At 43.8% G+C, this 25,413-nt stretch overlaps 1 protein-coding gene and 1 long non-coding RNA gene across 3 annotated transcripts in view; one reads left to right on the forward strand and one right to left on the reverse strand.

The window, feature by feature from the left end:
* Nucleotides 1–312: 312 nt before the first annotated feature.
* LOC127911270 (uncharacterized) lies at nucleotides 313–1,296 on the forward strand. 2 transcript variants are annotated; one of them, XR_008077677.1, is made up of 5 exons: nucleotides 313–460; nucleotides 660–725; nucleotides 765–863; nucleotides 897–1,028; nucleotides 1,159–1,296. It is a non-coding gene; the product is annotated as an uncharacterized LOC127911270 (long non-coding RNA). The 2 variants fall into 2 exon arrangements; XR_008077678.1 differs by having other exon boundaries at nucleotides 1,093–1,196.
* A 2,706-nt stretch (nucleotides 1,297–4,002) lies between these two features.
* Nucleotides 4,003–25,413, reverse strand: part of LOC118376483 (disrupted in schizophrenia 1 protein-like) — a 102,560-nt gene continuing 81,149 nt past the window's right edge. The window contains 1 exon segment of the mRNA XM_052477418.1: nucleotides 4,003–4,185. Within this exon segment, the coding sequence (XP_052333378.1) occupies nucleotides 4,003–4,185 (183 nt within the window).

Here is a 25,413-nt window from a genome sequence, read left to right on the forward strand (position 1 = left end):
AGACAAATGTGGACAAACAGCAGTTACTACATTTAACATTACATTTAAGTCATTTAGCAGACGCTCTTATCCAGAGCGACTAAAAACTTTTCTGTGCTCATCAACATTTTAAGTATAGTGTGGGCTGTTCCTCCAAACCCTTCATCCTAAACAGTAGAGATAGAGATCCTACCATAGAAACAGAATGATAAGGGCCTGGAACCAATTTCACTGGGAAACTCATGGCTGCCTGCTATTGTGATGCAATCATTTCCATGGTAATGTAGAATATGTAGAATGTTAATTCAAATTATGTTACCTGATGTGGCTCATGCAATTGAAATGTCAGTTGAGTTGAATCAACAAATCACAGGGTAGCAGGGCGGCAGGGTAGCCTAGTGGTTAGAGTGTAGAGGTGGCAGGGTAGCCTAGTGGTTAGAGTGTAGAGGCGGCAGGGTAGCCTAGTGGTTAGAGTGTAGAGGTGGCAGGGTAGCCTAGTGGTTAGAGTGTAGAGGCGGCAGGGTAGCCTAGTGGTTAGAGTGTAGAGGTGGCAGGGTAGCCTAGTGGTTAGAGTGTAGAGGCGGCAGGGTAGCCTAGTGGTTAGAGTGTAGAGGCGGCAGGGTAGCCTAGTGGTTAGAGTGTAGAGGCGGCAGGGTAGCCTGGTGGTTAGAGTGGTAGAGGCGGCAGGGTAGCCTAGTGGTTAGAGTGTAGAGGTGGCAGGGTAGCCTAGTGGTTAGAGTGTAGAGGTGGCAGGGTACCTAAAGCCTAGTGGTTAGAGTGTAGAGGTGGCAGGGTAGCCTAGTGGTTAGAGTGTAGAGGCGGCAGGGTAGCCTAGTGGTTAGAGTGTAGAGGCGGCAGGGTAGCCTAGTGGTTAGAGTGTAGAGGTGGCAGGGTAGCCTAGTGGTTAGAGTGTGGAGGTGGCAGGGTAGCCTAGTGGTTAGAGTGTAGAGGCGGCAGGGTAGCCTAGTGGTTAGAGTGTAGAGGTGGCAGGGTAGCCTAGTGGTTAGAGTGTAGAGGCGGCAGGGTAGCCTAGTGGTTAGAGTGTAGAGGTGGCAGGGTAGCCTAGTGGTTAGAGTGTAGAGGCGGCAGGGTAGCCTAGTGGTTAGTGTAGAGGCGGCAGGGTAGCCTAGTGGTTAGAGTGTAGAGGTGGCAGGGTAGCCTAGTGGTTAGAGTGTAGAGGCGGCAGGGTAGCCTAGTGGTTAGAGTGTAGAGGTGGCAGGGTAGCCTAGTGGTTAGAGTGTAGAGGCGGCAGGGTAGCCTAGTGGTTAGAGCATTGGACTAGTAAAATAAAGGTAAAAAAAAAACAGAAGATATTTTACTTCCTCCTTTGGTCCTATGGGTACATTCGTAATGGTCGCCAGTCTATTCATGATATTTCTATGGATCTTACCACATCCCCAGTTCCTCAACTGAAGACATCGACAAAGTATCAATTTAGCTTCACCTCTCCTCTGTGGCACTGCACTGAAGAAGTCATATCATCCACTAAAACACTCAATTCTGGCCTCCCGAGTGGCGCAGCGATCTAAGATACTGCATCACAGTGTTGCAGTGTCACTACAGCCTGGGGTTCGATCCCATAGTCCCATAGGGCGGCACACAATTGGCCCAGCGTCGCACAGGTTAGGGAAATGTTTGGCCGGGGGGGGGTTTACTTTTCTCATTGCACTCTAGTAACTCCTTGTGGAGGGCCAGATGCCAGTAGGCCGACTTCAGTTGAACTGTGTTCCCTACAACACATTGGTGCAGCTGGTTTCCAGGTTAAGAGAGCGGTGTTAAGAAGCGCGGCTTGGCGGGTCATGTTTCGGAGGACGCATGACTTGACTTTCACCTCTCCCGAGCCCGTTGGGGAGTAGCAGCGATGAGACAAGATTATAATAATGACATTGGGGAATAAAAAGGGAGTAAAAATTAAAAGAAAAATTACAAAAAAAAACTACAAAGCAATCATAATGAGTATATAAACAATTAGCATCACACACACACGACTTTGGTTAGCATTTAGCATCACACACACTACTGTGGTTAGCATCACACACACACACACACACACTCCTGTGGTTATCATTTAGAATCACACACACACTACTGTGGTTCGCATTTAGCATATTTTAGAAGAGTGTTGCAGAAAACAGAAAACACAGAAACACTGTGGGATTCTGCTGTTGGTCCATTCTGTTCTTCACTACTGTCACATATTACAGCTGGAGCTGAGGTCGTATTGGAGTGACCCCATATACATCAACATCATTACTATTAAAAGCTGTTCGGTCTGTTCTGATTCCGATAAAATGTTGAGAGGAAACCAGCGTATCCTTGTCTTCTAGCAGTAACAACATTTTGTTAAGTCTGTTATCTGCCTAAGGCACTGCTGTGTTTCAGCCTGGTTTAACTAACTAGAACAGTCCAAAATATTTAGAAGATTTTTATATATATATATATATATAAAAAATCCACTGTTTTTCTCCCAAATCAAACTTGGACATAACTGCTATCTTAAACATATTTAGAAATGACTAGATTTGTATCAAAGTGTCTTCCCATAATATATAAAAACTGATAGTGGTTTATAGTCCAGTCTCTCTGGAATTGTCCAGCAACACAACAGAGTCTAATTGTACAGGAGATGGAGCTACAGCTGATGTCAACCTCTCACAGAGTCTAATTGTACAGGAGATGGAGCTACAGCTGATGTCAACCTCTCACAGAGTCTAATTGTAGAGGAGATGGCGCTACAGCTGATGTCAACCTCTCACAGAGTCTTGCAGGTTCATGGGTTAGAGGTCAGCGGTTTGTCAGAGGACAGCCACCAGAAAGGGTCTCTCTGGGATGGTCATAAAACACAGGAGAACCCCGAGACCCCCGTATCAAATCTCCCAGCTGTCACTGAAATACTGGTCTTCCTCCTCCTCCTCCATGATCTCATTATCTTTCTCCTCCTCCTCCGCCTCCTCATCATTAAGCTGTGTCAGCATGGTGTGTAGAGTAGCCTTCACCTCCCTCACCTCCTGCTCCAGGGACTGTGGTGTTGTGGTTAAGGAATAGAACATAGCTGATATACTTACACAAAAACACACTCCCTTCCTCCTCTGAGCAGATTTAGGATGGAGGTGGACATTGTAATATCCATGATAATATTCATGCCGACTCTGATCAATCTGCTGGAGCTGATGACAATTCATCACTTTCCTTCTTAATGAGGAGGCTGATTGAATAGAAAATATTAAATGTTTTTCTCTCTCTGCTTCTCTACAATACATAGTTGTTAAGATAAGGGAAGGTAATGTGTTAACATGTAGGAGAAACCTGCTTCTAGGCTCATCGACCTGCACGCCGCCTGACTACACTTTTCCCACAGTCTACCAGCCCCAAATGATCCTCTGGTTCTTCTCTGTAGAGTGACAGAGTGGTCAGAGAGAACCACAGATACCCTGTCTAACTAGCTGAGCCAGTCAGACAGACAGACACACACACACAGACACAAAAACAAACCCCCTCTGGTAACTCACACACGCCCCCTCTGGTAACTCACACACGCCCCCTCTGGTAACTCACACACGCCCCCTCTGGTAACTCACACACGCCCCCTCTGGTAACTCACACACGCCCCTCTGGTAACTCACACACGCCCCCTCTGGTAACTCACACACGCCCCCTCTGGTAACTCACACACGCCCCCTCTGGTAACTCACACACGCCCCCTCTGGTAACTCACACACGCCCCTCTGGTAACTCACACACGCCCCCTCTGGTAACTCACACACGCCCCCTCTGGTAACTCACACACGCCCCCTCTGGTAACTCACACACGCCCCCTCTGGTAACTCACACACGCCCCCTCTGGTAACTCACACACGCCCCCTCTGGTAACTCACACACACCCCCTCTGGTAACTCACACACACCCCCTCTGGTAACTCACACACACCCCCTCTGGTAACTCACACACACCCCCTCTGGTAACTCACACACACCCCCTCTGGTAACTCACACACACCCCGTCTGGTAACTCACACACACCCCCTCACACACACACACCGTACAGAAACAGGTAAAGGATATGAGTGAGATCCTGGTCTTTGTTCTGTATGGCTGTCTGGAGGTCATCCTCCAGAATCAACAGCCTATCACTGATCTCCTCACACTGGTCGGTCAGCTCTATAGTCAGGTCTGCTGTTAGCCCTGCTGCTTCACTGCCACTGTCCTCCTGAGAAAGAAAGATAGAGAAGGTGAGAGAGAGAGGGACAGAGAGAAGGTGAGAGAGAGAGGGACAGAGAGTGAGGGACAGAGAGAAGGTGGGAGAGAGAGGGACAGAGAGAAGGTGAGAGAGAGAGGGACAGAGAGAGAGGGACAGAGAGAAGGTGAGAGAGAGAGGGACAGAGAGAGAGGGACAGAGAGAGGGAGAGAGAGAGAGGGACAGAGAGAAGGTGAGAGAGAGAGAGGGACAGAGAGAAGGTGAGAGAGAGAGAGGGACAGAGAGAAGGTGAGAGAGAGAGAGGGACAGAGAGAAGGTGAGAGAGAGAGAGGGACAGAGAGAAGGTGAGAGAGAGAGAGGGACAGAGAGAAGGTGAGAGAGAGAGAGGGACAGAGAGAAGGTGAGAGAGAGAGAGGGACAGAGAGAAGGTGAGAGAGAGAGAGGGACAGAGAGAAGGTGAGAGAGAGAGGGACAGAGAGAAGGTGAGAGAGAGAGAGGGACAGAGAGAAGGTGAGAGAGAGAGGGACAGAGAGTGAGGGACAGAGAGAAGGTGAGAGAGAGAGAGGGACAGAGAGAAGGTGAGAGAGAGAGGGACAGAGAGTGAGGGACAGAGAGAAGGTGAGAGAGAGAGAGGGACAGAGAGTGAGGGACAGAGAGAAGGTGAGAGAGAGGGACAGAGAGAAGGTGAGAGAGAGAGGGACAGAGAGTGAGGGACAGAGAGAAGGTGAGAGAGTGAGGGACAGAGAGAAGGTGAGAGAGAGAGGGACAGAGAGAAGGTGAGAGAGAGAGGGACAGAGAGTGAGGGACAGAGAGAAGGTGAGAGAGAGAGGGACAGAGAGTGAGGGACAGAGAGAAGGTGAGAGAGAGAGAGGGACACAGAGAAGGTGAGAGAGTGAGGGACAGAGAGAAGGTGAGAGAGAGAGAGAGAGAGAGAGAGAGAGGGACAGAGAGAAGGTGAGAGAGAGGGTGAGATGGATATTTAAATTGGTTATATTAAAAATGTTTAATTTGATCCTGAGTGTAGGTTATTTCCCTGACATCTGGAATCAAGGACTCATAAACCCAATCTTTAAGAACTGATACAAATTTGACCCTAACAATTACAGAGGCATTGGTGTTTATTTTTTAAATGTATTTTTCCTTTATTTAACTTGGCAAGTCAGTTAAGAACACATTTTTATTTACAATGACTGCCTAGGAACAGTGGGTTAACTGCCTGTTCAGGGGCAGAACGACAGATTTGTACCTTGTCAGCTCGGGGGTTTGAACTTGCAACCTTCCGGTTACTAGTCCAACGCTCTAACCACTACCCTGCCGCCCCCACTGTGTGAACAGTAACCTGGGGAAGGTTTTCTGTAGAATTATAAATGTAAGAGTTCCAAACTTCCTTAATAAGCACAATGTCTTGGGTAAAAGTCAAATTGGATTTATACCGAAACATCGTACGACTGATGATATTTACACCCTACACACCCTGATAGATTAACATGTCCACCAAAATAATACCAAAATATACGCTTGCTTTGTCAACTTCCAAAAAGCATTTGATTCCATTTGGCAGACAGGACTGTTCTACAAGTTCTTGAAAGTGGTGTAGGGGGTAAAACATATTTCATAATTAAATCAATGTATACTGGCAATATGCACAGCATTAAAATTGGAAAGAAAAAATATGAATTCTTTAACCAGGGGTGGGGCCTGAGGTTTGTCATGTCGTCTAGGGGGGTGGATCTTTGCTATAAAGGATCCCATTTGCCATTATGTTGGGACTCTCAACTTTTCATTAGAGATACTGAACTGTTGAAAGTCAAAATGCTATTGCAAATGCTTAATTATTATTAAAGGTGAAGATTAAGCATAACTCTGACTCGTGTGATTTGCTCTCTCATCATTTGGTAATTAAGGACATTTCCACGACGGGGATGGGATGTGAATCTTCACTCGGTGACCGCTCCTGACGACCTAGGTAATCGTGCACAAGGGATCCCTCAAACTCGGGATCTCAGGGAGACCACACTTCGGGAACGGAGGAGATGGACCAACCTAAGATCTGAGAGGCAGCGAGCCGAGTGGATACCACATCCCGAACATAGTTAAAAAAGAAGAAAAAAAGAGGTGAGATGAGCAAACCACATTTGAAGTTGAGTTGGATAGGACTTAGAGCTTGGTGAAGCCCTAGTGGAAGAAGGACCTCATTCTGTGTATCTGTGTGATTGTCTAAGTGACTCTCAGAGGTGGTGAATTCCAATTATTTTAAATGTGCTAGCCAGGTATGCATATGGGTTACTCTGTGTGAGTACTGTGTAGGAGCGTTCTGTGTGGGCGCGGTACTCTGTGTGGGTTACCTTTTTATGTTCTGATGTTCTGTGTGGACATCTGACCAGTTCTGTGTGGGTGATCAGTAAAATTCTGTGTGAAGTACTTAAGGAATTCCTGTTGTAACTGTTTTCTCTCCCTGTGTGTGTGGGTGTGTGAGAGAAAGTGGGAGTGAGATTGTGTGTGTGTGAGACTAAGGAGCCATGGGCACGAGTGCAAAGAACCAGGCATTCCGGACCCTCCTACTGGAGCCTTGAAGGTTATGGTAGATAAATGGGGTAGGGATATTCTGGAACAGGTACTTCTATGGCATAAAGAGGGTGGTTTTCCTTTGACAGGGACACTAAGTGTGACGCTGTTAGATGAGGTAAGACAGAGATTGGTAGAGAAGGAAGGTAAACTAGGAAAAAAGGATCAAATTGACTGGGTGAAATTCAGGAAATGGGAAAGGGAAGCTGACAGACGGAAGAAAAGACAGGACACATTTCGGGGAAAACCCTGTCAGAATATGGTAGTTCAGACTGAGGAAGGAGAAAAGAAGGGGAAAGATGAAACAGTGAGAAGGAATAGGAAGGATGATGATGACAGAGACTGTCCCCCTCCCTACTGTACTCCTCAAACTCTCTACCCAGTGTTGCTGGACCTCCCTCCTCCTCAGGCGCTCCTGCTGATCCGCTGGATACAAGACCACTACAACCTGCAGCCCCACCCCTGTCTCTCCCAACACCACGGTGATTGATCGTCTGGCACGGAGCCTGGCTGAAGTCCTGACAGGGTCTGGAGTGACTCCGGCCAGTCTCACTGGAGGCGCAGTGGGGGGAGCACGCCAGAAGGGAAAAAAATCAACAATCCTTTTCTCAAGGCTCCTCCACTCAGCTCCAGCTGACTCCCCCGTTGAAGGACCGTCTACGGACCAGGACGGAGAGGCGTGCCTCTACCCCATTCCCATACGACCCAGCATCCGACATGTATCATCAATACCCTCTGATGGCCTGTCCTAACCCTCAGCCTCAACCTGATGATGCTAATGCTGCTGCCGCCGCAGCATGGAACCCCATTGTGTATGTCCAGAGGACGTGGAGTCATGATGAAATCAAAGACATTGTAGAGGACCTACCAGACCCAAGTGAGGACGCTGTGAAATATTCTGCAGAGATGAGGGTATTAATGGGTCAGTACAAACCATCTTCTGCTGAGATAGCCCATATCTGTAAAAAGAAACTGGGACTCAGGTGGGCGGATGTACAGGGACAGTTTGATTGCAACTACCTGTGGGCTGAGAATGGCGCATATCAGGACCAGATAACGGCGCTGCTGGCCAGGATTGTGGAGATGTATCCAACTAAGACCGACTGGACTGCTATCAGAGAATGCACTATGAAGGGGAATGCATCGCCAACTAAGACCGACTGGACTGCTATCAGAGAATGCACTATGAAGGGGAATGCATCGCCAACTAAGACTGACTGGACTGCTATCAGAGAATGCACTATGAAGAAAGATGAGGGCCTGGAGGCTTTCAGGAAGAGACTTGAGACCTGTTTCAGGCTACACAGCGGTATCAGACCAAACGAACACGCATATGGGGATCTACTGAAAGACGCCCTAGTGAGGGGTCTGACACCGGGCCTGGAGAAAGCTGTGAGGACTACCTGCATCAGTTGGGAGACTGAGCCATTAGCAATGGTGGTACAGCACTGCAAGCATGCTGAGAGACAACAAAGTACTCAGAAGGAAGAAAAAATAAAGGAAGAAAAAGTAAAGACACAGAAACTACAGGCTGCTCAGATGACGTTTTACAAGGGAGCAGCCCCAGCAGGGACAGGACGAGGGGGTGGAGTGCGCAGGTGCTACAACTGTGGGAAGCCGGGTCATTTTGCTGCTGACTGCTCTGAGCCAATGAATCCACAGAGGAACAAAGACAGGGGCGGACCGAGAAGAGGGGCCCGAGAGGAGGGGGCAAGAAGAGGAGGAAAAGGAGCACATGCATGGACAGCCCCATTCCAACAACAGCCGTGGCAGCCACCTCCCAAGCAATGGCAGGTCGGGCCACCTCACGGGGTCCAGCAACAGCAACAGTGGGGACCACAAGGAGTCCCTCCATGCAAAGGACAAACTGGAGCCTGGCAGACGGGGCCGTCGGCACAGACGACCCTGTACAATCCAGGACAGGGACAGAAGGAGGAGTATTGACATGATGAGAAGACAGGGACAGTTGAGCTGAAATCCTCAGAGCAACAAGAGCATTTGTTTTTAAAGTGTCACACCCTTCCGAGAGTAGAGCCAACAGTGGAGGCTTGCGTCAATGGTGAGTCATTCATATTTCTTGTTGATACTGGGGCTGCTATGTCTGTCATTACCTGCAAGGCTATGATAAAACCTCCCATGTCTAATGAAATAGTCAAAACTATAGGGGATATTTCTCTCTGAAGTAAAGTCTTTCTTTGTGTAAGTTCCTAAGACCTGTGGTTTGTCATGTCGACTAGGGGGGGGTGGATCTTTGCTATAAAAGATCTCAGTTGCCATTATGTTGGGACCCTCAACTTTTCATTAGAGATACTGAACTGTTGAAAGTCAAAATGCTATTGCAAAAGCTTAATTATTATTAAAGGTGAAGATGAAGCATAACTCTGACGGGTGTGTGATTTGCTCTCTCATCATTTGGTAATTAAGGAAATTTCCACGACAATACTGGCGTTTACCTCAGCTCATTGGCTATCTACCCAGCTAGATTTCAAGAAGATCAGTCCGTCATTGGGCAGAAATACAGTCAATCAACGAAGCTTCGCTAAAATTATTGGTGCGCAAGGTAGTCTGCTCGTCGTCTTCAAATCAGTTCACTTCGGTCAATACTCCCCCGCAAAAAAAACAATGACGTTTGGCTGTGTTACAAACATCCAGGGGAATGTACTGAAACCCACCATGACTAGATAAACATCCAGAGGAATGTACTGAAACCCACCATGACTACATAAACATCCAGAGGAATGTACTGAAACCCACCATGACTAGATAAACATCCAGAGGAATGTACTGAAACCCACCATGACTAGATAAACATCCAGAGGAATGCACTGAAACCCACCATGACTAGATAAACATCCAGAGGAATGTACTGAAACCCACCATGACTAGATAAACATCCAGAGGAATGTACTGAAACCCACCATGACTAGATAAACATCCAGAGGAATAAACACTGAAACCCACCATGACTAGATAAACATCCAGAGGAATGTACTGAAACCCACCATGACTAGATAAACATCCAGAGGAATGTACTGAAACCCACCATGACTAGATAAACATCCAGAGGAATGTACTGAAACCCACCATGACTAGATAAACATCCAGAGGAATGCACTGAAACCCACCATGACTAGATAAACATCCAGAGGAATGTACTGAAACCCACCATGACTAGATAAACATCCAGAGGAATGTACTGAAACCCACCATGACTAGATAAACATCCAGAGGAATGTACTGAAACCCACCATGACTAGATAAACATCCAGAGGAATGTACTGAAACCCACCATGACTAGATAAACATCCAGAGGAATGTACTGAAACCCACCATGACTAGATAAACATCCAGAGGAATGTACTGAAACCCACCATGACTAGATAAAACATCCAGAGGAATGAATACTGAAACCCACCATGATGATAAACTAGATAAACATCCAGAGGAATGTACTGAAACCCACCATGACTAGATAAACATCCAGAGGAATGCACTGAAACCCACCATGACTAGATAAACATCCAGAGATAAACATCCAGAGAGAATGTACTGAAACCCACCATGACTAGATAAACATCCAGAGGAATGTACTGAAACCCACCATGACTAGATAAACATCCAGAGGAATGTACTGAAACCCACCATGACTAGATAAACATCCAGAGGAATGTACTGAAACCCACCATGACTAGATAAACATCCAGAGGAATGTACTGAAACCCACCATGACTAGATAAACATCCAGAGGAATGTACTGAAACCCACCATGACTAGATAAACATCCAGAGGAATGTACTGAAACCCACCATGACTAGATAAACATCCAGAGGAATGTACTGAAACCCACCATGACTAGATAAACATCCAGAGGAATGTACTGAAACCCACCATGACTAGATAAACATCCAGAAGGAAACCCACCATGATGATAAACACAGAGGAATGTACTGAAACCCACCATGACTAGATAAACATCCAGAGGAATGTACTGAAACCCACCATGACTAGATAAACATCCCACCATGACTAGATAAACATCCAGAGGAATGTACTGAAACCCACCATGACTAGATAAACATCCAGAGGAATGTACTGAAACCCACCATGACTAGATAAACATCCAGAGGAATGTACTGAAACCCACCATGACTAGATAAACATCCAGAGGAATGTACTGAAACCCACCATGACTAGATAAACATCCAGAGGAATGTACTGAAACCCACCATGACTATGATAAACATCCAGAGGAATGTACTGAAACCCACCATGACTAGATAAACATCCAGAGGAATGTACTGAAACCCACCATGACTAGATAAACATCCAGAGGAATGTACTGAAACCCACCATGACTAGATAAACATCCAGAGGAATGTACTGAAACCCACCATGACTAGATAAACATCCAGAGGAATGTACTGAAACCCACCATGACTAGATAAACATCCAGAGGAATGTACTGAAACCCACCATGACTAGATAAACATCCAGAGGAATGTACTGAAACCCACCATGACTAGATAAACATCCAGAGGAATGTACTGAAACCCACCATGACTAGATAAACATCCAGAGGAATGTACTGAAACCCACCATGACTAGATAAACATCCAGAGGAATGTACTGAAACCCACCATGACTAGATAAACATCCAGAGGAATGTACTGAAACCCACCATGACTAGATAAACATCCAGAGGAATGCACTGAAACCCACCATGACTAGATAAACATCCAGAGGAATGTACTGAAACCCACCATGACTAGATAAACATCCAGATGACTAGATAAACATCCAGAGGAATGTACTGAAACCCACCATGACTAGATAAACATCCAGAGGAATGTACTGAAACCCACCATGACTAGATAAACATCCAGAGGAATGTACTGAAACCCACCATGACTAGATAAACATCCAGAGGAATGTACTGAAACCCACCATGACTAGATAAACATCCAGAGGAATGTACTGAAACCCACCATGACTAGATAAACATCCAGAGGAATGCACTGAAACCCACCATGACTAGATAAACATCCAGAGACTAGATAAAATGTACTGAAACCCACCATGACTAGATAAACATCCAGAGGAATGCACTGAAACCCACCATGACTAGATAAACATCCAGAGGAATGTACTGAAACCCACCATGACTAGATAAACATCCAGAGGAATGTACTGAAACCCACCATGACTAGATAAACATCCAGAGGAATGTACTGAAACCCACCATGACTAGATAAACATCCAGAGGAATGCACTGAAACCCACCATGACTAGATAAACATCCAGAGGAATGAAACCCACCATGACTAGATAAAACCCACCATGACTAGATAAACATCCAGAGGATGAAACCCACCATGACTGATAAACATCCAGAGGAATGTACTGAAACCCACCATGACTAGATAAACATCCCACTGAAACCCACCATGACTAGATAAACATCCAGAGGAATGTACTGAAACCCACCATGACTAGATAAACATCCAGAGGAATGTACTGAAACCCACCATGACTAGATAAACATCCAGAGGAATGTACTGAAACCCACCATGACTAGATAAACATCCAGAGGAATGTACTGAAACCCACCATGACTAGATAAACATCCAGAGGAATGTACTGAAACCCACCATGACTAGATAAACATCCAGAGTACTGAAACCCACCATGACTGAAACCCACCATGACTAGACTAAACATCCAGAGGAATGTACTGAAACCCACCATGACTAGATAAACATCCAGAGGAATGTACTGAAACCCACCATGACTAGATAAACATCCAGAGGAATGTACTGAAACCCACCATGATGATAAACTGAAACCCACCATGACTAGATAAACATCCAGAGGAATGTACTGAAACCAACCATGACTAGATAAACATCCAGAGGAATGTACTGAAACCCACCATGACTAGATAAACATCCAGAGGAATGTACTGAAACCATGACTAGATAAACATCCAGAGGAATGCACTGAAACCCACCATGACTAGATAAACATCCAGAGGAATGTACTGAAACCCACCATGACTAGATAAACATCCAGAGGAATGTACTGAAACCCACCATGACTAGATAAACATCCAGAGGAATGTACTGAAACCCACCATGACTAGATAAACATCCAGAGGAATGTACTGAAACCCACCATGACTAGATAAACATCCAGAGGACTGAAACCCACCATGACTAGATAAACATCCAGAGGAATGTACTGAAACCCACCATGACTAGATAAACATCCAGAGGAATGTACTGAAACCCACCATGACTAGATAAACATCCAGAGGAATGTACTGAAACCCACCATGACTAGATAAACATCCAGAGGAATGTACTGAAACCCACCATGACTAGATAAACATCCAGAGGAATGTACTGAAACCCACCATGACTAGATAAACATCCAGAGAGAAACCCACCATGACTAGATAAACATCCAGAGGAATGTACTGAAACCCACCATGACTAGATAAACATCCAGAGACTAGATAAACATGTACTGAAACCCACCATGACTAGATAAACATCCAGAGGAATGTACTGAAACCCACCATGACTAGATAAACATCCAGAGGAAACCCAATGTACTGAAACCCACCATGACTAGATAAACATCCAGAGGAATGTACTGAAACCCACCATGACTAGATAAACATCCAGAGGAATGTACTGAAACCCACCATGACTAGATAAACATCCAGAGGAATGTACTGAAACCCACCATGACTAGATAAACATCCAGAGGAATGTACTGAAACCCACCATGACTAGATAAACATCCAGAGGAATGTACTGAAACCCACCATGACTAGATAAACATCCAGAGGAATGTACTGAAACCCACCATGACTAGATAAACATCCAGAGGAATGTACTGAAACCCACCATGACTAGATAAACATCCAGAGGAATGTACTGAAACCCACCATGACTAGATAAACATCCAGAGGAATGACTAGATACTGAAACCCACCATGACTAGATAAACATCCAGAGGAATGTACTGAAACCCACCATGACTAGATAAACATCCAGAGAAACCCACCATGACTAGATAAACATCCTGAAACCCACCATGACTAGATAAACATCCAGAGGAATGTACTGAAACCCACCATGACTAGATAAACATCCAGAGGAATGTACTGAAACCCACCATGACTAGATAAACATCCAGAGGAATGTACTGAAACCCACCATGACTAGATAAACATCCAGAGGAATGTACTGAAACCCACCATGACTAGATAAACATCCAGAGGAATGTACTGAAACCCACCATGACTAGATAAACATCCAGAGGAATGTACTGAAACCCACCATGACTAGATAAACATCCAGAGGAAACTGAAACCCACCATGACTAGATAAAACCCACCATGACTAGATAAACATCCAGAGGAATGCACTGAAACCCACCATGACTAGATAAACATCCAGAGGAATGTACTGAAACCCACCATGACTAGATAAACATCCAGAGGAATGTACTGAAACCCACCATGACTAGATAAACATCCAGAGGAATGTACTGAAACCCACCATGACTAGATAAACATCCAGAGGAATGTACTGAAACCCACCATGACTAGATAAACATCCAGAGGAATGTACTGAAACCCACCATGACTAGATAAACATCCAGAGGAATGTACTGAAACCCACCATGACTAGATAAACATCCAGAGGAATGTACTGAAACCCACCATGACTAGATAAACATAGGAACATGAAACCCACCATGACTAGGAATGTACTGAAACCCACCATGACTAGATAAACATCCAGAGGAATGTACTGAAACCCACCATGACTAGATAAACATCCAGAGGAATGTACTGAAACCCACCATGACTAGATAAACATCCAGAGGAATGTACTGAAACCCACCATGACTAGATAAACATCCAGAGGAATGTACTGAAACCCACCATGACTAGATAAACATCCAGAGGAATGTACTGAAACCCACCATGACTAGATAAACATCCAGAGGAATGTACTGAAACCCAAACCCACCATGACTAGATAAACATCCAGAGGAATGTACTGAAACCCACCATGACTAGATAAACATCCAGAATGTACTGAAACCCACCATGACTAGATAAACATCCAGAGGAATGAAACCCACCATGACTAGATAAACATCCAGAGGAATGTACTGAAACCCACCATGACTAGATAAACATCCACTGAAACCCACCATGACTAGATAAACATCCAGAGGAATACTGAAACCCACCATGACTAGATAAACATCCAGACTGGACTGAAACCCACCATGACTAGATAAACATCCAGAGGAATGTACTGAAACCCACCATGACTAGATAAACATCCAGAGGAATGTACTGAAACCCACCATGACTAGATAAACATCCAGAGGAATGTACTGAAACCCACCATGACTAGATAAACATCCAGGGGAATGTACTGAAACCCACCATGACTAGATAAACATCCAGAGGAATGTACTGAAACCCACCATGACTAGATAAACATCCAGAGGAATGTACTGAAACCCACCATGACTAGATAAACATCCAGAGGAATGTACTGAAACCCACCATGACTAGATAAACATCCAGAGGAATGTACTGAAACCCACCATGACTAGATAAACATCCAGAGGAATGTACTGAAACCCACCATGACTAGATAAACATCCAGAGGAATGTACTGAAACCCACCATGACTAGATAAACATCCAGAGGAATGTACTGAAACCCACCATGGATAAAATCCAGAGGAATGTACTGAAACCCACCATGACTAGATAAACATCCAGAGGAATGTACTGAAACCCACCATGACTAGATAAACATCCAGAGGAATGTACTGAAACCCACCATGACTAGATAAACATCCAGAGGAATGTACTGAAACCCACCATGACTAGATAAACATCCAGAGGAATGTACTGAAACCCACCATGACTAGATAAACATCCAGAGGAATGCACTGAAACCCACCATGACTAGATAAACATCCAGAGGACTGAAATGTACTGAAACCCACCATGACTAGATAAACATCCAGAGGAATGCACTGAAACCCACCATGACTAGATAAACATCCAGAGGAATGTACTGAAACCCACCATGACTAGATAAACATCCAGAGGAATGTACTGAAACCCACCATGACTAGATAAACATCCAGAGGAATGTACTGAAACCCACCATGACTAGATAAACATCCCCACCATGACTAGATAAACATCCAGAGGAATGTACTGAAACCCACCATGACTAGATAAACATCCAGAGGAATGTACTGAAACCCACCATGACTAGATAAACATCCAGAGGAATGTACTGAAACCCACCATGACTAGATAAACATCCAGAGGAATGAAACCCACCATGACTAGATAAACCCACCATGAAACTAGATAAACATCCAGAGGAATGTACTGAAACCCACCATGACTAGATAAACATCCAGAGGAATGCACTGAAACCCACCATGACTAGATAAACATCCAGAGGAATGTACTGAAACCCACCATGACTAGATAAACATCCAGAGGAATGATAAACATCCAGAGGAATGTACTGAAACCCACCATGACTAGATAAACATCCAGAGGAATGAAACCCACCATGACTGAAACCCACCATGACTAGATAAACATCCAGAGGAATGTACTGAAACCCACCATGACTAGATAAACATCCAGAGGAATGCACTGAAACCCACCATGACTAGATAAACATCCAGAGGAATGTACTGAAACCCACCATGACTAGATAAACATCCAGAGGAATGCACTGAAACCCACCATGACTAGATAAACATCCAGAGGAATGATACTCCAGAAACCCACCATGACTAGATAAACATCCAGAGGAATGTGACTAGATAAACCCACCATGACTAGATAAACATCCAGAGGAATGTACTGAAACCCAGAGGAATGTACTGAAACCATGACTAGATAAACATCCAGAGGAATGTACTGAAACCCACCATGACTAGATAAACATCCAGAAACCCACCATGACTAGATAAACATCCAGAGGAATGTACTGAAACCCACCATGACTAGATAAACATCCAGAGGAATGTACTGAAACCCACCATGACTAGATAAACATCCAGAGGAATGTACTGAAACCCACCATGACTAGATAAACATCCAGAGGAATGACTGAAACCCACCATGACTAGATAAACATCCAGAGGAATGTACTGAAACCCACCATGACTAGATAAACATCCAGAGGAATGTACTGAAACCCACCATGACTAGATAAACATCCAGAGGAATGTACTGAAACCCACCATGACTAGATAAACATCCAGATGGATGACTAGATAAACATCCAGAGGAATGTACTGAAACCCACCATGACTAGATAAACATCCAGAGGAATGTACTGAAACCCACCATGACTAGATAAACATCCAGAGGAATGTACTGAAACCCACCATGACTAGATAAACATCCAGAGAAGTACTGAAACCCACCATGATAGATAAACATCCAGAGGAATGTACTGAAACCCACCATGACTAGATAAACATCCAGAGGAATGTACTGAAACCCACCATGACTAGATAAACATCCAGAGGAATGTACTGAAACCCACCATGACTAGATAAACATCCAGAGGAATGTACTGAAACCCACCATGACTAGATAAACATCCAGAGGAATGTACTGAAACCCACCATGACTAGATAAACATCCAGAGGAATGTACTGAAACCCACCATGACTAGATAAACATCCAGAGGAATGTACTGAAACCCACCATGATGATAAACTAGATAAACATCCAGATAAACATCCAGAATGTACTGAAACCCACCATGACTAGATAAACATCCAGAGGAATGTACTGAAACCCACCATGACTAGATAAACATCCAGAGGAATGTACTGAAACCCACCATGACTAGATAAACATCCAGAGGAATGTACTGAAACCCACCATGACTAGATAAACATCCAGAGGAATGTACTGAAACCCACCATGACTAGATAAACATCCAGAGGAATGTACTGAAACCCACCATGACTAGATAAACATCCAGAGGAATGTACTGAAACCCACCATGACTAGATAAACATCCAGAGGAATGTACTGAAACCCACCATGACTAGATAAACATCCACTGAAACCCACCATGACTAGATAAACATCCAGAGGAATGTACTGAAACCCACCATGACTAGATAAACATCCAGAGGAATGTACTGAAACCCACCATGACTAGATAAACATCCAGAGGAATGTACTGAAACCCACCATGACTAGATAAACATCCAGAGGAATGCACTGAAACCCACCATGACTAGATAAACATCCAGAGGAATGTACTGATAAAACCCACCATGACTAGATAAACATCCAGAGGAATGTACTGAAACCCACCATGACTAGATAAACATCCAGAGGAATGTACTGAAACCCACCATGACTAGATAAACATCCAGAGGAATGTACTGAAAACCATGACTAGATAAACATCCAGAGGAATGTACTGAAACCCACCATGACTAGATAAACATCCAGAGGAATGCACTGAAACCCACCATGACTAGATAAACATCCAGAGGAATGTACTGAAACCCACCATGACTAGATAAACATCCAGAGGAATGTACTGAAACCCACCATGACTAGATAAACATCCAGAGGACTGAAACCCACCATGACTAGATAAACATGAAACCCACCATGACTAGATAAAACCCACCATGACTAGATAAACATCCAGAGGAATGTACTGAAACCCACCATGACTAGATAAACATCCAGAGGAATGTACTGAAACCCACCATGACTAGATAAACATCCAGAGGAATGTACTGAAACCCACCATGACTAGATAAACATCCAGAGGAATGTACTGAAACCCACCATGACTAGATAAACATCCAGAGGAATGTACTGAAACCCACCATGACTAGATAAACATCCAGAGGAATGTACTGAAACCCACCATGACTAGATAAACATCCAGAGGAATGTACTGAAACCCACCATGACTAGATAAACATCCAGAGGAATGGAAACCCACCAATGTACTGAAACCCACCATGACTAGATAAACATCCAGAGGAATGTACTGAAACCCACCATGACTAGATAAACATCCAGAGGAATGTACTGAAACCCACCATGACTAGATAAACATCCAGAGGAATGTACTGAAACCCACCATGACTAGATAAACATCCAGAGGAAACTGAAACCCACCATGACTAGATAAACATCCAGAGGAATGTACTGAAACCCACCATGACTAGATAAACATCCAGAGGAATGTACTGAAACCCACCATGACTAGATAAACATCCAGAGGAATGTACTGAAACCCACCATGACTAGATAAACATCCAGAGGAATGCACTGAAAACCCACCATGACTAGATAAACATCCAGAGGAATGTACTGAAACCCACCATGACTAGATAAACATCCAGAGGAATGTACTGAAACCCACCATGACTAGATAAACATCCAGAGGAATGTACTGAAACCCACCATGACTAGATAAACATCCAGAGGAATGTACTGAAACCCACCATGACTAGATAAACATCCAGAGGAATGTACTGAAACCCACCATGACTAGATAAACATCCAGAGAAACCCACCATGACTAGATAAAATCCAGAGGCACTGAAACCCACCATGACTAGATAAACATCCAGAGGAATGTACTGAAACCCACCATGACTAGATAAACATCCAGAGGAATGTACTGAAACCCACCATGACTAGATAAACATCCAGAGGAATGTACTGAAACCCACCATGACTAGATAAACATCCAGAGGAATGTACTGAAACCCACCATGACTAGATAAACATCCAGAGGAATGTACTGAAACCCACCATGACTGATCCAGAGGAATGTATGAAACCCACCATGACTAGATAAACATCCAGAGGAATGTACTGAAACCATGACTAGATAAACATCCACCATGACTAGATAAACATCCAGAGGAATGTACTGAAACCCACCATGACTAGATAAACATCCAGAGGAATGTACTGAAACCCACCATGACTAGATAAACATCCAGAGGAATGTACTGAAACCCACCATGACTAGATAAACATCCAGAGGAATGTACTGAAACCCACCATGACTAGATAAACATCCAGAGGAATGTACTGAAACCCACCATGACTAGATAAACATCCAGAGGAATGTACTGAAACCCACCATGACTAGATAAACATCCAGAGGAATGTACTGAAACCCACCATGACTAGATAAACATCCAGAGGAATGTACTGAAACCCACCATGACTAGATAAACATCCAGAGGAAATGAAACCCACCATGACTAGATAAACACCCACCATGACTAGATAAACATCCAGAGGAATGTACTGAAACCCACCATGACTAGATAAACATCCAGAGGAATGTACTGAAACCCACCATGACTAGATAAACATCCAGAGGAATGTACTGAAACCCACCATGACTAGATAAACATCCAGAGGAATGTACTGAAACCCACCATGACTAGATAAACATCCAGAGGAATGTACTGAAACCCACCATGACTAGATAAAACATCCAGAGGAATGTACTGAAACCCACCATGACTAGATAAACATCCAGAGGAATGTACTGAAACCCACCATGACTAGATAAACATCCAGAGGAATGTACTGAAACCCACCATGACTATGACTAAACATCCAGAGGAATGTACTGAAACCCACCATGACTAGATAAACATCCAGAGGAATGTACTGAAACCCACCATGACTAGATAAACATCCAGAGGAATGTACTGAAACCCACCATGACTAGATAAACATCCAGAGGAATGTACTGAAACCCACCATGACTAGATAAACATCCAGAGGAATGTACTGAAACCCACCATGACTAGATAAACATCCAGAGAATGTACTGAAACCCACCATGACTAGATAAACATCCAGAGGAATGTACTGAAACCCACCATGACTAGATAAACATCCAGAGGAATGTACTGAAACCCACCATGACTAGATAATAAACATCCAGAGGAATGTACTGAAACCCACCATGACTAGATAAACATCCAGAGGAATGTACTGAAACCCACCATGACTAGATAAACATCCAGAGGAATGTACTGAAACCCACCATGACTAGATAAACATCCAGAGGAATGTACTGAAACCCACCATGACTAGATAAACATCCAGAGGAATGTACTGAAACCCACCATGACTAGATAAACATCCAGAGGAATGTACTGAAACCCACCATGACTAGATAAACATCCAGAGGAATGTACTGAAACCCACCATGACTAGATAAACATCCAGAGGAATGTACTGAAACCCACCATGACTAGATAAACATCCAGAGGAATGTACTGAAACCCACCATGACTAGATAAACATCCAGAGGAATGTACTGAAACCCACCATGACTAGATAAACATCCAGATGACTAGATAAACATCCAGAGGAATGTACTGAAACCCACCATGACTAGATAAACATAAACATCATGACAGATAAACATCCAGGAATGTACTGAAACCCACCATGACTAGATAAACATCCAGAGGAATGTACTGAAACCCACCATGACTAGATAAACATCCAGAGGAATGTACTGAAACCCACCATGACTAGATAAACATCCAGAGGAATGCACTGAAACCCACCATGACTAGATAAACATCCAGAGGAATGCACTGAAACCCACCATGACTAGATAAACATCCAGAGGAATGTACTGAAACCCACCATGACTAGATAAACATCCAGAGGAATGTACTGAAACCCACCATGACTAGATAAACATCCAGAGGAATGTACTGAAACCCACCATGACTAGATAAACATCCAGAGGAATGTACTGAAACCCACCATGACTAGATAAACATCCAGAGGAATGTACTGAAACCCACCATGACTAGATAAACATCCAGAGGAAGATGAAAACCATGACTAGATAAACATCCAGGAATGTACTGAAACCCACCATGACTAGATAAACATCCAGAGGAATGTACTGAAACCCACCATGACTAGATAAACATCCAGAGGAATGTACTGAAACCCACCATGACTAGATAAACATCCAGAGGAATGTACTGAAACCCACCATGACTAGATAAACATCCAGAGGAATGTACTGAAACCCACCATGACTAGATAAACATCCAGAGGAATGTACTGAAACCCACCATGACTAGATAAACATCCAGAGAAGGATGATAGATAAACATCCAGAGGAAACCCACCATGACTAGATAAACATCCAGAGGAATGTACTGAAACCCACCATGACTAGATAAACATCCAGAGGAATGTACTGAAACCCACCATGACTAGATAAACATCCAGAGGAATGTACTGAAACCCACCATGACTAGATAAACATCCAGAGGAATGTACTGAAACCCACCATGACTAGATAAACATCCAGAGGAACTAGATAAACATACTGAAACCCACCATGACTAGATAAACATCCAGAGGAATGTACTGAAACCCACCATGACTAGATAAACATCCAGAGGAATGTACTGAAACCCACCATGACTAGATAAACATCCAGAGGAATGTACTGAAACCCACCATGACTAGATAAACATCCAGAGGAATGTACTGAAACCCACCATGACTAGATAAACATCCAGAGGAATGTACTGAAACCCACCATGACTAGATAAACATCCAGAGGAATGTACTAGATAAAAACCATGACTAGATAAACATGACTGAAACCCACCATGACTAGATAAACATCCAGAGGAATGTACTGAAACCCACCATGACTAGATAAACATCCAGAGGAATGTACTGAAACCCACCATGACTAGATAAACATCCAGATGGAATGTACTGAAACCCACCATGACTAGATAAACATCCAGAGGAATGTACTGAAACCCACCATGACTAGATAAACATCCAGAGGAATGTACTGAAACCCACCATGACTAGATAAACATCCAGAGGAATGTACTGAAACCCACCATGACTAGATAAACATCCAGAGGAATGTACTGAAACCCACCATGACTAGATAAACATCCAGAGGAATGTACTGAAACCCACCATGACTAGATAAACATCCAGAGGAATGTACTGAAACCCACCATGACTAGATAAACATCCAGAGGAATGTACTGAAACCCACCATGACTAGATAAACATCCAGAGGAATGTACTGAAACCCACCATGACTAGATAAACATCCAGAGGATGATAGATAAACATCCAGAGGAACTGAAACCCACCATGACTAGATAAACATCCAGAGGAATGTACTGAAACCCACCATGACTAGATAAACATCCAGAAACCCACCATGACTAGATAAACATCCAGAGGAATGTACTGAAACCCACCATGACTAGATAAACATCCAGAGGAATGTACTGAAACCCACCATGACTAGATAAACATCCAGAGGAATGTACTGAAACCCACCATGACTAGATAAACATCCAGAGGAATGCACTGAAACCCACCATGACTAGATAAACATCCAGAGGAATGTACTGAAACCCACCATGACTAGATAAACATCCAGAGGAATGTACTGAAACCCACCATGACTAGATAAACATCCAGAGGAATGTACTGAAACCCACCATGACTAGATAAACATCCAGAGGAATGTACTGAACCCACCATGACTAGATAAACACCAGAGGAATGTACTGAAACCCACCATGACTGACTGAAACCCACCATGACTAGATAAACATCCAGAGGAATGTACTGAAACCCACCATGACTAGATAAACATCCAGAGGAAGAAACCCACCATGACTAGATAAACATCCAGAGGAATACTGAAACCCACCATGACTAGATAAACATCCAGAGGAATGTACTGAAACCCACCATGACTAGATAAACATCCAGAGGAATGTACTGAAACCCACCATGACTAGATAAACATCCAGAGGAATGTACTGAAACCCACCATGACTAGATAAACATCCAGAGGAATGGAAACCCACCATGACTAGATAAACATACTGAAACCCACCATGACTAGATAAACATCCAGAGGAATGCACTGAAACCCACCATGACTAGATAAACATCCAGAGGAATGTACTGAAACCCACCATGACTAGATAAACATCCAGAGGAATGTACTGAAACCCACCATGACTAGATAAACATCCAGAGGAATGTACTGAAACCTAGATAAACACCAGAGGAATGTATGACTAGATAAACATCCAGAGGAATGTACTGAAACCCACCATGACTAGATAAACATCCAGAGGAATGTACTGAAACCCACCATGACTAGATAAACATCCAGAGGAATGTACTGAAACCCACCATGACTAGATAAACATCCAGAGGAATGTACTGAAACCCACCATGACTAGATAAACATCCAGAGGAATGTACTGAAACCCACCATGACTAGATAAACATCCAGAGGAATGTACTGAAACCAACCATGACTAGATAAACATCCAGAGGAATGTACTGAAACCCACCATGACTAGATAAACATCCAGAGGAATGTACTGAAACCATGACTAGATAAACATCCAGAGGAATGCACTGAAACCCACCATGACTAGATAAACATCCAGAGGAATGCACTGAAACCCACCATGACTAGATAAACATCCAGAGGAATGCACTGAAACCCACCATGACTAGATAAACATCCAGATGGAATGCACTGAAACCCACATGACTAGATAAACATCCAGAGGAATGACTATGATAAACATCCAGAGGAATGTACTGAAACCCACCATGACTAGATAAACATCCAGAGGAATGTACTGAAACCATGACTAGATAAACCAGAGGAATGTACTGACATGACTAGATAAACATCCAGAGGAATGTACTGAAACCCACCATGACTAGATAAACATCCAGAGGAATGTACTGAAACCCACCATGACTAGATAAACATCCAGAGGAATGTACTGAAACCCACCATGACTAGATAAACATCCAGAGGAAGAGGAAACCCACCATGACTAGTACTGAAACCCACCATGACTAGATAAACATCCAGAGGAATGTACTGAAACCCACCATGACTAGATAAACATCCAGAGGAATGTACTGAAACCCACCATGACTAGATAAACATCCAGAGGAATGTACTGAAACCCACCATGACTAGATAAACATCCAGAGGATAAAATCCAGAGGAATACTGAAACCCACCATGACTAGATAAACATCCAGAGGAATGTACTGAAACCCACCATGACTAGATAAACATCCAGAGGAATGTACTGAAACCCACCATGACTAGATAAACATCAGAGAATGTACTGAAACCCACCATGACTAGATAAACATCCAGAGGAATGTACTGAAACCCACCATGACTAGATAAACATCCAGAGGAATGTACTGAAACCCACCATGACTAGATAAACATCCAGAGGAATGTACTGAAACCCACCATGACTAGATAAACATCCAGAGGAATGTACTGAAACCCACCATGACTAGATAAACATCCAGAGGAATGTACTGAAACCCACCATGACTAGATAAACATCCAGAGGAATGTACTGAAACCCACCATGACTAGATAAACATCCAGAGGAATGTACTGAAACCCACCATGACTAGATAAACATCCAGAGGAATGTACTGATAAAACCCACCATGACTAGATAAACATCCAGAGGAATGTACTGAAACCCA

This window comes from Oncorhynchus keta, chromosome 24 (assembly GCF_023373465.1).
Source record: "Oncorhynchus keta strain PuntledgeMale-10-30-2019 chromosome 24, Oket_V2, whole genome shotgun sequence".
In the NCBI taxonomy this organism is placed as follows: domain Eukaryota; kingdom Metazoa; phylum Chordata; class Actinopteri; order Salmoniformes; family Salmonidae; genus Oncorhynchus; species Oncorhynchus keta.